The 15,262-nt window shown below is 39.2% G+C and overlaps 2 protein-coding genes across 4 annotated transcripts in view; one reads left to right on the top strand and one right to left on the bottom strand.

Moving 5' to 3' along the window:
* The window catches only part of RO60 (Ro60, Y RNA binding protein), a 26,018-nt gene extending 20,600 nt beyond the window's left edge, over positions 1-5,418 (top strand). For all 3 annotated transcript variants that reach the window (XM_081225864.1, XM_081225863.1, XM_081225865.1), the window contains one exon: positions 78-5,418. The gene's annotated coding sequence lies outside the window, so the exon portion shown is untranslated. The remainder of the gene's footprint in view (positions 1-77) is intronic.
* Positions 1-15,262, bottom strand: part of GLRX2 (glutaredoxin 2) — an 18,602-nt gene extending 3,340 nt beyond the window's left edge. Inside the window, exons 1-4 of the mRNA XM_081225869.1 lie at positions 15,099-15,262; positions 13,333-13,396; positions 10,376-10,552; positions 9,205-9,316 (exon numbers count right to left, since the gene is read on the bottom strand). Coding sequence (XP_081081995.1) covers positions 9,205-9,316; positions 10,376-10,552; positions 13,333-13,396; positions 15,099-15,253 — 508 coding nt within the window. The 5' untranslated portion in view covers positions 15,254-15,262. The remainder of the gene's footprint in view (positions 1-9,204; positions 9,317-10,375; positions 10,553-13,332; positions 13,397-15,098) is intronic.

Genomic DNA, 15,262 nt, shown 5'->3' with positions numbered 1-15,262 from the left:
GTGGGATCTTCCCGGACCGGGGCACGAACCTGCGTCCCCTGCATCGGCAGGCGGACTCTCAACCACTGCGCCACCAGGGAAGCCCAAAACTTCAGTTTTTATGTATTGTTCTTTAAATGTATTTAAAGATTTACTGGGGATTTATAAAGCCCTTCTCAGTATTGTATGAAAAGTCAAACTAGTAAATGTAAATTATACTTTCACGTGCTTGGGGGTTAGAGGTTTTATGTTTTGGGGGGCAGGGGGACTTATGTAATGTTAGAATTTGTATATTTTCTTCTGTTTCATGAGAAATTTGGGCTCTGGGAGTAACAAGACAATGTTCCTTTCAAACTTATTTGATAAATTAATGCTGGCCTTGTCTGATATGTAGCTCTTCCTTCAAGGCCACTAGTAGCCATTTGTAAATATTATGATTTACCTGATTTTTTTGTCAGCAAAGAGTAGCACCACTACCTGCCCCCCCCAAAAAAAATACATGGCTTCTGATATCTGTTTTTTGTCCTCTGTCAGGCATTGGATTTGACATGTTAGCTACTTTTGATACATTAAAATATTACGTTCAGATTGAATTTAAAGTTTAAAGAACCTAACAGAATTTTGTAATAGTACTTGAATTCTTTAAGTAAACCCAAAATCTTTTTTTTTTTTTTTTTTTTTTTTTGTGGTACGCGGGCCTCTCACTGTTGTGGCCTCTCCCGTTGCGGAGCACAGGCTCCGGACGCGCAGGCTCAGCGGCCATGGCTCACAGGCCCAGCCGCTCCGTGGCATGTGGGATCCTCCCGGACCGGGGCACGAACTCGCGTCCCCTGCATCGGCAGGCGTACTCTCAACCATTGCGCCACGAGGGAAGCCCCAAAATCTTCTTAAATTAAAAATTATAACATGATCTAACTTTTTATTCCTAATAGAAATGTTAAGTGGAATATAGTATAAACGTTTATTTCCTTCAGTTAAACACTGTTTCTATATTGTTTTTAGACAGATATGTTCAGGGACTAATATTAAATCCATCAAAGAAGTAAGATTAGATGTGACTTTTTTGAAGTCACATAGATAAGTCTATTAAATGGTAAGATTTGAGAAAGAAAAAACTAAAAGCCACCACTGAAGGTAGCTTTATTTTCAAATCATGGAGCTTTAGAGCTGGAAGAAACCTTAGAAATATAAAAGGTAATTGTTTGAGTTAGGTTAGGGATCCATGGTCTGAGAGAGTGTGACTTTGGAGCCCTAGATCTAGTAGATCTAGAAACCTTGGTCTCTTCATTCCCATTCCAGTGTTCATTTCCCGACAAAATGGGAAGACATTGACTTACAAGAGTAGGTGATAAAATAGAATTATTCAAGACTTTTATCTTTTTAGGTATTAGGAAATAATGTATATACATGATTGCTTTAGGAGTAGAAAAACAGAACTTGTGAACATGTATACTTCTGTAGTTCATAGTAACCCTCAAGCACAATTAATGTCTTAATAACCTGTATTGCTATATAACATAGTCATATAGAAAGAATAAAAAAACTTTACCTCATTATGAATAAAATGTACTCAAGTGATAAAGAAGTTTTATTTTCTGAATTACTTCTAGCATTACTGCTGATTAGGAAAATGTTGCTTCTAAAAAACAATCCTAAGAGAAGGAAACTTTATTTCCTAGAAAATATGTAAATATTTTCAGGATATAGTTGTAATTAGTAAAACAAAAACTAATCTTATGATCCTACCCTATCCCTGTTAGTTGAAATTTCTTGGAAATTCCACTTATTAACACTTACGTATTATTTAGTTTAGTCATCATTTTAGGAAATATTGGTGAGGAAGACACTAGTGAATGGGATTTAGTGTTATACCCTTCTGGAACCTCTTTTGCTTTATCTAACTTACTGTGTGACTGTAGACCAATTTAACCTATGTGATTCAATTTTGCTATCTTTAAAAAGTAACATCTGATGCTTGGATCATAGAAGAATCAATGATTTTATATCTGTATAAAACTTGAAATTGGGAAGAAGGCTTGCAAAGAAATTTGAACTTTTTAAAAAAAATTAAAAACACTTTTAATAGGATATATGTTTTGAAAGATAAAATGTTTTAGAAAAACAGCTCAGTAGGCTCAATAATTTTTTTAAACACTCCTGTTCTGAACGGGGAAATGTGGAAGAAAAATTTTAACAGTAAAGGTAATGACTAAAGAAATCACCATTCTCTGATAAGAGAAAGAAGGAATATATTCCATTAGATAGATCAAGAAAAACTAACTCATACTCTAAATGAGAAGATGGTCTTACAAACATTTGCTTAATCTTTTAAAATAACAGGTAAATCTACAAACGATAGATTATCAGTTAATCAGGATTTTTTTCTGCAAAACAATTTACAATTATTTTGGAAATTTAAGATAGAATTTCTGAATAAATTTGAGGATCTGACAAGTAAGAAACATCTTTAGAAGCACAGTAAAGCTACATCTAAACAATGATTAAAGGGAAATGGTTGTGATCACTTATTGGACTTATTTCAATTTGACCTAAAGATGATATACCCACAGATCTCTCGATGAGTCCCTTACAGTTAGTAATCACAAATGAAAAATTCTAGTCTTGTATACCACAGACTTGGGTGATTCGTTAAGGCTATATCCCCTCTAGAGAAATGTCAGATAGCATCAATGTAAACATGCACAAGGGAGAATTAGAAAAAAGATAAACTATTTCATTAGTTGTATTGGCTGTATGCATTTAATTTAGTATATATCCCAGTTACTTGCTCCCTAGTCCCTTATTTGTTGGAAGATTCCTTCTATACCTTTTTTTTTTCTTTTAAAATTCCTTTCTTCTGACATTTTGATCTTCTGTTTGTTTTTCTAGTCCTGCTGTACCTGGTACCTGAGTAATAAAATAAATGACAGGAAAGTCACCCGTATTTAGGTTTGGGATACATCTTGCAGATTGCTTTTTGTTCCATATAGATTTAAGGTCATATTGTTTTCAAATTAATAATGGGCAGGTCTCCTGGAACAATAATTGAATTGATAAATTCTCTCCCCAAATCAAGTTATATTGTATACCTTTTATATTAGATATTTGCAGAAGTGTTTGCAGTTATTCAGCCTTTGTTTGCAATTATAGATGTACCTAGCTCTTAGAAAAAGCACTCTTTGAAAAATAATTAAGTGAATACTCTTTCAGAAAATAGCATGTCTCAGTGCTCATATTGCCATAATTATAAAGACTACCCACAAAATCTTTGTCTACCAAATACTTCACAGAGCTTATATATACATGGCTTGTAGCATAAAAGGTCTTGTAAATGACATGTATCCACATTCAAAATTTTTTTAACCGGTGAGTATTTTATTTGCTTTTGAAAAATTATGAAGTTAATTTAAAAATTAATTCTATGGTAATATTTTTCAGGTAGAAAACTAATAATGTAGTTTAACTTACTGTCTGAATAGAATTATAATAAATGACACATTTTCCTAAACCCTGAAAATAACCAAATTATATAGGAAATTGGTAGAAAGAAACATAAACTGAGGAGTTATGTTGCAAAATTCAGTTACTAAAATGAAGGTGATTATTTTCAATGAGAATTAATTTTGTAAATACAATGAAGAGATATAAAAGATGTTTCTGAGCCTAAGATTTTCCCCTTTGCTTCTATTTAATTTAGCACCACCATGTGTCATATTAATTTTATGAACACAAGTGATAATATACTTCATTTTAAAATATATTTAAATTTCTCTGCTTTTAGAAGTTATCAGAATCTGTTCTTGAACAAAAGAAATAGTAAGTTAGCTACACTTCGCTGGCTTCACTTCATGAATACTTGGATTGTTGAGTGTAGTAAATGAGGTTGAAGTCTTGCTATATATCATTACCACATAACTGATAGAATATTATATCCATACAATCATTGTATTGAAACTTCTGTTTAAATTACTTATTAGGCTTTATTTGCAATGTAAACTGTTTAGAATCCATAGATAGCCAAATTAAACATATTATACAATTAATGAATAGTAACCAAGAAAAAGTGTTTTTGTTCACTATTATTCTAAAGATGGACTGCTTGCAATTCGGTGTGATGTGACTAGACATAACTTGTAATGCACTTGAGTTATATTTTCTTCCTTTTATTGCCAGCTTCTGATAATGAAGAAATTCTCCAGGAGATGAGATATATGAAATCATCTTTTTAAAAAAAATTGAATGGGGAAGAGGTGTTATAATCTAGTTCTAAACTGTCCATTTGCTTTATATAAAGGCTTTGATTTCCATATTTGACCACTCAAAAATTTAAATTATACAGACTAATGGCTGCATAGAATAAAATTTAAGTATGCAAGAGCCTTAAAGTGAAAAAAAATGAGCCTTCTGACTGCCTTAAAATATGACTAGCTCTCCAACACAGGCATACGTACTTTGCATAGGGTCTGTTCATTAAGTAATGCCTTAATAGTGTCAGTGTTTCTGAAGTATAGAACTCGAAAGGTCTTTTACAGCTGTCTCTTTTACATATAGAATGGAAATTTAATTATTAAGTTTTAAAACCTGATTGTACATTAGCTGTTTAAGCACCCGTTAACAGGATAATCTAGGGACACTGATGTGTTATACATACATGACTGTTAACATCAGTAATATTTTGTGGTAGTTTAAGGTTTTTTATTGTTTTGTATAACAAATTATCCAGGAAGCTGGACTCTGTAACTGATCTCCAAGGACCAAGTTGCATATTTAAACACTCTGAATGAAAAATATAGTTGTACAGTTCCAAAAATGATTAATTTTTTAAGGGAATTTTTCAAGACAAAAGGCAAATATTTTGTTTCAAGCCTACCAGCAAATTCATTCAAAGAAGTGAATATAGTTTTAAGACATTGCGACTATTGCAATAAAAAGTATCCAGGCCAGTGATGTTTAATTACATTCACATTTTTACATTCACTTTGCCTTTCAAAGCAGGAATATTTTATAAAAATGAGAGAAAACTTTAAATTGTCAAGCTGGTGCTTAAAAGTATATAAAGTTCAATTTATAACAAGTTCCATTTCAAAGGAAAAGGACACTGAAAGGAGGGGCAGGGGGTTTCCTAGGTCTGTTGTTGATCAACTCACTGATAACTTTGTTGAGTCTTCCAAGTTTTCACTGTAAATAACATACCTAGCAATGTAATTCTGCTGTTTTCTGATAGAAAATGGATGAAATACTAATGTATGAAATTTATTTCATGACAAAACAGTTTTCACTGATACTGTGAAATCTGGACTCTCCTTTCTAGCCCTGCAAAACCCCATACTGGATAAATCATTTTAGACATGGAGTGCAGGTGGGCACAATGTGAACTGTTTCTGGTCACTTGTATTGTAAAAATTGATAGATGTACCAAATAAACTCTATGCACATCAAGTAATTGTCTTTCCATTTCTTTAAAGAAGAATTTTAAGGTTATTATATGCCTTATTAAATGTAAGGCTCTTAGCAATCTTATAATATTTGAATAAGATTAAATTAAGGTTTGACCATTAATATTGGTCTTAAAATGCCTCTACTTGTATATAACTATTATTTAATTATTTAAAATATGTGGTTGGGGATTCTTTTCCAATGGATATTAATTATAGGACCAAAACGACTGGATTTAATAAAAGTGCATATTCTTAAAGAGTTTAAAACATGATTCTTTTGTGAAAAAAAATTCAAAGTTGCCTTTGGGAGTGGGAGAGGAATAAATTAGGAGTTTGGGATTAACATATACACACTACTATATATAAAACACATAACCAACAAGGACCTACTGTATAGTATAGGAAACTATACTCAATACTTTGTAATAACCTATAAGGGAAAGGGATCTGAAAAAGAATGGATATATATATCTGTAACTGAATCACTTCGCTGTATACCTGAAACTAATCCAACATTGTAAATCAACTATACTTCAATAAAAAATTTTAAAAATAAGAAAAGGTGCCTTTGGGAAAAGTTAACACCAAAAGTCAACTATGCAAATAAAAATATTTAAGTGCCAATTTGCAGAAATTTCTTTTCTCTGAATTCCCATAAAACTTTCATATTAAAAGTTCTAAGATCTGAGCTGTAGGTTATGAAGAAGAGTGAGAACAAGTTACATATGAATATACCCACCAAAACTTTGAACATTTGATCGATTTTATAGTTCTCCATTTAAAGGTGACAGTGAACAGTTACGGAGAAAGGAAGATCACAAACTACAGTGGACCCTTGAACGGCTGGTTGGACCCCTGAACAGCGGTCGGTTGAATCTGGGCATGCAGAACCTTGGATGCAGAGGGCTGACTATAAATTATACTTGGATTTTCAGTGTGGGGGTTGGAGCCCCTAACCCCTGCGTTGTTCCAGGGGTCAACTGTATACATTTCCTCATAGATGAAGAAAACTAAACGTAAAAAAACTTTATTTTAAACCTTATCAAGAAAACTTGCCTTTAAAAAATATGTTCAAATGGTATTTTTTAAAATATTAGTAAATAATAAAATGCAGATATATTTAAACAAATGACCCCTTTTTTTCTCAGCAGCTTTCCAGCTTCCCAGTTAAATATTTTGGCAATTTATGTGTAAGTTGATTAGTGATAAAGTGAGAAAACAAATGGCCCTTTTTAAAAATGTTAAACGGTATGTCTTTCAGATCTTAATATTAAAAATAAGAGGACCAAAAAAAATGATCTCATTACTTTTTCTTCAACTGGTCATGATTTTCTTTCTAACCTGTGGTTTTGGAAAGAAAAAACAGCTGCTGAAACCCCTCATACCTAGTTTTGCCTTAGATTTACATTATACTTTTTTTTAATATATATACACTTTTATCTAGCTGTAATTTATGGTGTCATGGACTGAACGTGTCTCCCCAAAATTTATGCTGAAACCCTCATCCCCAGCACCAATTATATGAGTTTTTCCACTGAGAATCTGTTACAGTCCCCTATCGAAATCTCTTCCTGTTAATCCTCGGCTTTGTAACTAGCCCCTGCACAACTAGTTAAAGCCTCGGTCAGCCAGGATTGGCATGTCATCGGGGCAGCTGCTCAGACCTACAAGACTGTCCCCTCCAGCCCTCACTTCAGATGCCAATCTCAAGTCCAGGCTGTCACCTGTGCTTCTCCCAACCAGATATAGACAGGATTCCACCAACCCTCTCCCTCCCTCCTTGGGTTTGATTAGTTTGCTAGAGCAGCTCACGGAACTCAGAGGTAACATTTTACTTTCTGGATTTCCCGTTTACAATAAAAGCCTCTAACTCAGGAACAGCCAGTTGTAAGAGAAGTATAGAGCAACGTATGGGGAAAGGGGAGAGCTTCCGTGTCCTCTCTGGGCACTTTGTTCTCCCCCAATCTCCACGTTTTCACCAACCAGGGAGCTTCACAAGTCCTGTCCTTTTGGGTTTTTAGAGAGGCTTCATTACACAGGCAGGATTGATTAGCCATTGATGATTGAACACAATCTCCAGCCCTTCTCCCCTCCCCAGAGGTCGGAGGTGGGGCTGGTATTTCCAACCTAATCACAAGCTTCCCCAGGCAACCAGCCTCCATCCTCAGGGGCTTTCAAAAAAACACCTCATTAACATAACCAAAGACAATTTAATAGCTCTTCTCACAGGAAATTCCAGGGGTTTCAGCTGTGTGCTAGGAATGGCATGAAGACCAAATATATATTTAATATAAATCACAATATCACACGAGGTAACATTTCCTCTACTCTCTAACAAAGAGTTTACAACATAGCAAGCATGCAAGAATTTTGCATCATGACATAATGCAAAATAAAGGGCTAAAGGAATGCCTCCACTGTTCCATTCCAGTTATAACTTATCACGTGAGAATGAAATAGTCCAAATTCTTGCTTTATCAAGGTCTAACGACAGCTTAATAGACCATGTAAGAAGCATCATTGGGGGCAAATGGCAAAAAAAGCCACCAGCTGTCTTCTGCAGGACTATCCCAGATTCTCTGATCCATCTTGACCAGAAAGCAGACGCTCACCGCTTCTCTTAAAGTTCATCTTCCTCCCACCTCTGAGGAAGAGTTTTCTCTTCCCAGCATCTGGTAATCTGCCCCGTGTGACTCTGTGCGATCAGCTAGAATTCCCAGTCACAGAAGCGAAGAATATCTACATCAGAAATTACTTTAGGGACATTCAGTTTCATCTCCCATCCAATACCTGGATCCCCTATGGAACATTTCCAACAGCTTCCAACAGCTTCTGGAAAGCAGAACTCTCCACCTCACACTATGACTCAAGTATATTTCTGAACTGTTTCAGCAGTTCATCCTCCTACAATGCTGAAATCTTCCTCCTCTTAATTTCTGCCCAGAGGTGCCGTTTTATTCTCTAGAACTACTAAATCATCAGATGAATAATGTGGTTTTTCTAAAATGAATGTCATTCCATCCTACAAATTTAATAGACTTCTTTTACTCTAGAAGCACAAAGTGTGAAGGCTTGTCACAATACAGTACAAGGATATCCCTACCGAGTTCACAACTGCATCAGTGAGAGCCTTACATTTTGCAGAGAAGGCACCCATCAGCGCTCACCACTGAAAGCTAGAAAAGAAAAGGCATTAACTCCTTCTCAATACAATACAGAATAAAGAGTCCCAAAGGCTTACTTTCTAGCTCTTGGTTGTAAAATTCATCTATAAATTCTGAATAAAACACATTCTTTCCTTAACTTTTGATACAACTCTACTCCTTCGGTTTTAAATATCATCCATTTTACTCAAGAATTGGCAAATAGGGCTTCCCTGGCGGCGCAGTGGTTGAGAGTCCGCCTGCCGATGCAGGGGACACAGGTTCGTGCCCCGGTCTGGGAAGATCCCACATGCCGCGGAGCGGCTGGGTCCGTGAGCCATGGCCACTGAGCCTGCGCATCCGGAGCCTGTGCTCCGCAACGGGAGAGGCCACAACAGTGAGAGGCCCGCGTACCGCACAAAAAAAAAAAAAAAAAAAAAAAAAAGAATTGGCAAATAAGAAGAGGTTTCCAGTGTGATTTACTGTTCACTATTTTTGACAACTTTTTCATGAAGATAATTCATATATTTAAAATACCCTCAAATATTTAAAAGGCATTATCAGGCATTATCACTTTAAATATATAGTGACATTTTATTAGCAAAGTTATGAGCACCTACATCACTACAATTCTTTCCTCTTGCTTTTTTTTAGATAACACTGGTGAACTAGTGGAAGCAATTTCCCTTCTTTGTGAAGCCTGTGAGTGTCAGTTGCACCGCCAATAAAAGTTCCATTGACAAATATTCTTGGCACCTGTTGGATAAACAAAAGATGAGATGGCACCTTGGTGTCAGAAGTATAAGGCCATTCACATGATGCTAATACATATTCCACTGTGAGTACTTCTATGGGCCAGACATACATGAAGCTCTTTGACTAATTACCTATTTAAACTTTACAACCCTTCAGGTAGGTATTACTTTTAGCCTTATTTTGGAGGAAGAGGAGGCACAGGAACTTGCCCAAGATAACAATGATAGTAAATGACACAGCTGGGATCTAAATCCAGGACAATCTAACTCTCTGCCCCCTCCGCCTCATCGCTATGGCGTATAAAAGGCAAAATAAAGCAATCTCTAATTATTAATAATGTTTAAGTGGTTCTTTCTTACCATTGTTTACTAAAGAGGAAGAGTACAGTATCAACTCCTTCCAGGCACATATAAACAAGAAGGAAAATGGCAATATTATCTATTTTTCTTTTGTTTGTTCGTTTTGGGTTGCCGGGGCGTTTGGGGGCTTTTTTGGCCGTGGCACGCAGCATGCAGGATCTTAGTTCCCTGACCAGGGATCAAACCTGTGCCCCCTGCGGTGGAAGCATGGAGTCCTAACCACTGGACCGCCAGGGTGTTTGTCTGATAATGCATATTATGGGAAAATCCACAGATTGCAAGAATCTAAAAACATGGAGCCCGAAAACACTAATATTAGCACAGAACATGAAGACCAACCCTTGGTCTTCACTGTTCAAGGGAGGAAGGAAGGATGTTTTCATCTTGAAAAAGCCCCAGGAGGACCTCAAAGATTTGTAGACCAGCACTCACGACAACACCATTACCTCTCCCATCTACGCGCGCGCGCGCGCACACACACACACACACACACACACACACACACAGCAAAAAAAAAAATAAAACAAATGAACTCTGCTGTTTCCTAGTCTATGAGTCTGGTTTCCAGATCTGCCATTTCTGTATCAATTAAGATTCTCAGAGTATGTCTGGCTCACTTTTCCCATCATGAGGGCACAGGCCCGAGGTGACCCAGCTCAGTCCCCACTTTGGGGCAAAGCACCACAGTGGATGTACTCACAGTTCTTTCACCGGTCATTCTGTGAAGAGCATCTTGAAACTGGCTTCCGTGTTCAAGCATGTCCAATTCCACCACTTTATAGTTTACATTCATGTCGTGGAAAAGTTTTTTTGCCATCGTACAGTAAGAACAAGAAGTTTTGGAGAAAATCACCACGCAATTATTAGAAATGGTTTCCTGAAGGAAAACAAACCAGAACAAAAAAATCATTTGAATTCTAGACATTATCTTTCAGAAAGGAATCATGATACAGTAGAAGGGGTATGGATTTTGGAGTCTCACAATTCAGGGCTCAAACTACTCAGTCGCCATCAATCTGTTTTCTCATCTGTAGATTGAGGACAAAGAAACATTATTAAGAAAAATAGGATGTGACAGGTGGAAAGTGTTGGCAAAGAGTAATAACACCAATACTCATAGCCAATTCATATACAGCGACACTTCTGGGTGCCGACACAACTCTCAACACTTTACCTTTACTAGCTCACTTAAACCTGACTACAGTCTTGAGATAGATGCTATCATCACCTCCACTTTACAGATGACGAAACTGAGGTACAGAGGAGGGGGAATAACTTACCCCTGGTCCTCAGCTGAGAAGCGGGCGAGCTGGGATTTGAACCCAGGCAAGTCTGATGCCACAGCCCAGGTAGTTGATCTCTGCTATACTGCTTCTCAAATATTCAGGTGTTCAGGAGTTAACTTTTTTTCCTTAATTTATTATTAGTATTATTATTTTTACCATCTTAACCATTCTTTGCCTTTTTTTTTTTTTTTTTTTTTTTGGCTGCACCGTGCAGCTTGCAGGATCTTATATCCCCCACCAGGGATCGAACCCGTGCCCTCTGCAGTGGAAGCGTGAAGTCCTAACCTAACCCCTGGACTGCCAGGGAATTCCCTTCTTTGCTATTTTTAAAACTGGAATATAACTGATTTACACTATTATATTAGTCTCAGGTGTAGAGCATGGTGATTCGATATTTTTATACTTTACAAAATGATCACCACTTCCTAAACGTTCAGTGGTGAGAAATGTATGATTTCTCTTTAAAATGTAAGTCTTTCACTGATCCAGATGTAAACAACAGCTTACCCTGCCCCTCAACTTCCACTTCTTCTTGTGTATCTTTATAGTAAAAAAAAACAAAACAAAAAAAGTCATTACTGTTTTGATAAGGTCTTCCCACAGCGTTGTTCCTGGAAATGCTACTTCCAGAAAGACTGATTCAATGGGTTTGAGGCAGAGGTCAGAAGCTATTTTTGAAAAACCTTTCCAGATGAGTCTAATGATATCAGCCTGGTTTGGAAGCTACTCTCCAGGCTTTTATCACAAAGACCCTGAGACTCTGCTCTGCATCTGCGTCACCTGTGAAATTTGTTGAGCTTTGTGTTCCTAGACATATCGATGCCCAGGTACTTCAAGAGTTTCTGAATGGACATGTCTGGCACCTAGGCATCTGCCTAGGCTGTCCTAATGTGGGTTATAAGCAGCACCTTCAAGAAGACCAAAAATCAGAAAGTCGAGCACCCAGGCAAAGTGTTTCAGAAGTTATATCTGCCCTTGGGTGTCAGAAGGGTTCTAGGTCAGTGTCTAGGTGTCTGCAGATTGGTCTCTTTTTATGCTTTCTCTCCCGCTCACTCATACTATTTACTACAGAAGTCTATCTCAGGGAGAGCCAGACACACCAGAGATGTACTACTGAATTCATTCTATAGATGAGAAAACTGAGGTTGAGAAGTTCACAATACTGGGTGGGATTCCACCCAACCTGTCCCAACACCAAAGCCAGTGCTTCTTCCTCACTGTGCTGCCTCGGGTTAGAGGCACATGGACCATAATTCAGAGAGAGAGGAGCACCCTGGAGGCCGAGACGTAGTACCAACACTGATGGAGAGATTCCAAAGTGAGCCGAAACTCGAGGGGACAGTGTCCAAGTTTCTTGAACCTTCCTTCTCACCTTTTCTCAACCTCATCCTTGCTAAATAGTTCGTGGTTTTGTATTCTTTTTGGGGGGGCCGAGTCACGCGGTATGCAGGACCTTAGTTCCACGCAGGGATTGAACCCATGCCCCCTGCAGTGGAAGTGCAGAGTCTTAACCACTGGACCACCAGGGAAGTCCCCCACCCCACCATGGTTTTGTATTCTTATTTTAAAAGAGGCAATCCCTCACTATAGGTCTCCAACATTACTGTTATGTTCAATGGCTGTGGGTGGATACTTCTGTAGCCAAATAAATTAAAGGCAAAAATGTTTGTGTGAAGTAGTGTTTGGAGGTGAGAAGCAGACAAATGAGTATGTCCTGTGGACTACAAGGGAACAAAAACATACACACAAGAGGCATTTTCTGAGGCAGACTTAACTGGGCTTCGCAGTGCAAGCAAGAGAAAGACAAGAGAGCACAGCAGTGCACAGTATCCTTGAGAGGATCGGTCATAGAGTAACTACTGCAAACTAGGTTCTGTATTAGGGAAACAGCTTCCCAGACCAGAACCAAACACTATCCCTGGGTAAGAGCAGCCTGACTGGTATCAACAGTAGACCTGCGTTGGGTGAGACAGTAAGAGCAGCCCACATCATAGACCCAGCTTAGGGAAGCGAAGGCTCCATTAAGAATAAATCTCATAGGGAATTCCCTGGCGGTCCAGTGGTTAGGACTCCGCACTTCCACTGCAGGGGCACAGGTTCGATCCCTGGTTGGGGAACTAAGATCCCACAAGCAATGCAGCATGGTCAAAAAAAACAAAAGAATAAATCTCATAAATTCTGACTAACAAAATGATCTAGAACTTCCTTGTCACATGCATGATTTTGATAGCAGATTTTAAAATATATAATAACTTAGTAATTCATTTGCTGCACTATGACAGGTTTGGAACCAGAATAAGCATATTAAATGTGTAAGACAATTCTTTTTCCACCAAGGAAAGTTTTTTCCTACATGTCCCACATCACTCACTTGGATCTGATTCATGGGAGTAGCTGCTGTGTTCCCCATAGATGACGATGTGCCGTTCCCCATCCTAAAAGGAATTTTAAAAGGCAGTGCAGTTTATTAAACATTAAATATATCAATATATCAGATGAGATCCATTTGAAGAAAACCCAATATGCTAATGTATATCCAAACTTATGAAAGAGAAAAATGTTTTACTTATTATCAGTACAAAATATCAGTTTACAAAGTATTTGTTTACTAATATCAAAAGGGCCTGTGTGCTTCTCTAACTAGCCTCCAGAACAGAAAAAGGAGATTAAGGGGTGCAGGGGTGGAATAACACAGAAATCTCTTTCTCTTATCAACTAAGAAAACACGTCCTTTCATCTCAATTCCAGCATTTAATTATCATCCCTAAACCATCTACTGTTTGCATCTGCTCTGGAAGCAGGAATTCCAGTAGCACTTTCATAAGACAATGCTTTCTTGGGTACTAAGAGAGGAGGTGGGAGGTGCATTCTGAAACATCATCCTCTTCTCTACCACAGAAAAGAGAAAGCTTCTGGAAGGCACTTTTCTCCAATTCTAGTCGAGAAAGCAGCAAGTGTTCAATAAACGTTTCATTGATGAAGCAGCCACTAGCCATGCCACATTTATGGAGCACCTACTATGTGCTAAACAGGCGGAATGCCCCAGGGATACGTATCACTGGAAGAACACAAAGAGCCTCAAGGACCTGTCAAATAGTTACACTATATGATCGGCACCTTCCGGAGGGGCTCTCTAGTTTTGCATGGAAGGTTAATCAAGAGTTCCTGGAGGGCTTCCCTGGTGGCGCAGTGGTTGAGAGTCCGCCTGCCGATACAGGGGACGCGGGTTCGTGCCCCGATCCGGGAAGATCCCACATGCCGCGGAGCGGCTGGGCCCGTGAGCCATGGCCGCTGAGCCTGCGCTTCCGGAGCCTGTGCTCTGCAACGGGAGAGGCCAAAACGATTGGCCCGCGTACCGCAAAAAAAAAAAAAAAAAAAAAAAAAAACCCAAAAAGAGTTCCTGGAGTCTTGCAAAACTGGTAGGAGATCAAGGAATTAGGAAGAAACTCCCAGACAGAGGGATGGATGCACAGATAGGCGAGCGGATAGGACAGCCCAGACCAGCCGCGCGGGAGTGAGGTGGGCAGAGCATCCGTCTGGGCAGTGGGTCTCGCACCACAGGCCGGGGAGCCGCGGGTATTCACCGTCCTCGCTCGAGCCAAGGACGACTTCAGCATGAATAGGCAACCGTCCTATCTTCAAAGACTTGGCGATTTGGTAGAAAGCGCCACTTTCACTTCCTGCCGCAGGGTTGCCAGATTTAGCAAGTGAGAATGAAGATAGCTCGGTTAAATTAGAATTTCAGATAAACAGCGAATAACTGTTTAGCCTACGTATGTCCCGTGCAATATTTGGTATATCCTTAAATCAAACCATTATTCGCTGTTTATTTGAAATACCAATTTATTAGAGCATCTTGTATTTTACCTAGCAACCGAGGGGGAGGGGAGGTACAAGCGAACAAGACTCAGGTATTTGCAACCTGAGAGTCACATGATCCTTAAGTCGACCTGAGCGCTTAGGGAACATTCCCTCCCTGCCCTTCCTGGGCCCCCAGCCCTCCGAGGGGCCTCGGCACCTGCATCGACTCAGGGCCCACCCGGCACCCAGGAAGAGCCGCCCCGCCCACCGCTAGGTCCAGACCCCCGCAAGGCCTCTGCGCCACGTCCTGCCTGTGGTGGTCGCGGCGCCCCTTACCCAGAGGCCGAAACTCCCGCTGCCCCCTCGAGCCGGCCCGCCGACCTGCTCCCGCTCCGGACAAGCCGCGTCCTCACCAGTGCTGCGCGGCGCCAGTACACGCGGTGGCCGTGGCTCTGGGCCACCGCGAGTAGATGCGCCGGCGACCGCGACATGGGAGAGCC

Source organism: Mesoplodon bidens, assembly GCF_964165515.1.
Source record: "Mesoplodon bidens genome assembly, chromosome: 2".
NCBI lineage: Eukaryota > Metazoa > Chordata > Mammalia > Artiodactyla > Ziphiidae > Mesoplodon > Mesoplodon bidens.
Note: the sequence above shows the minus strand (reverse complement) of the source record. Positions and strands in the feature narration are given on the sequence as shown.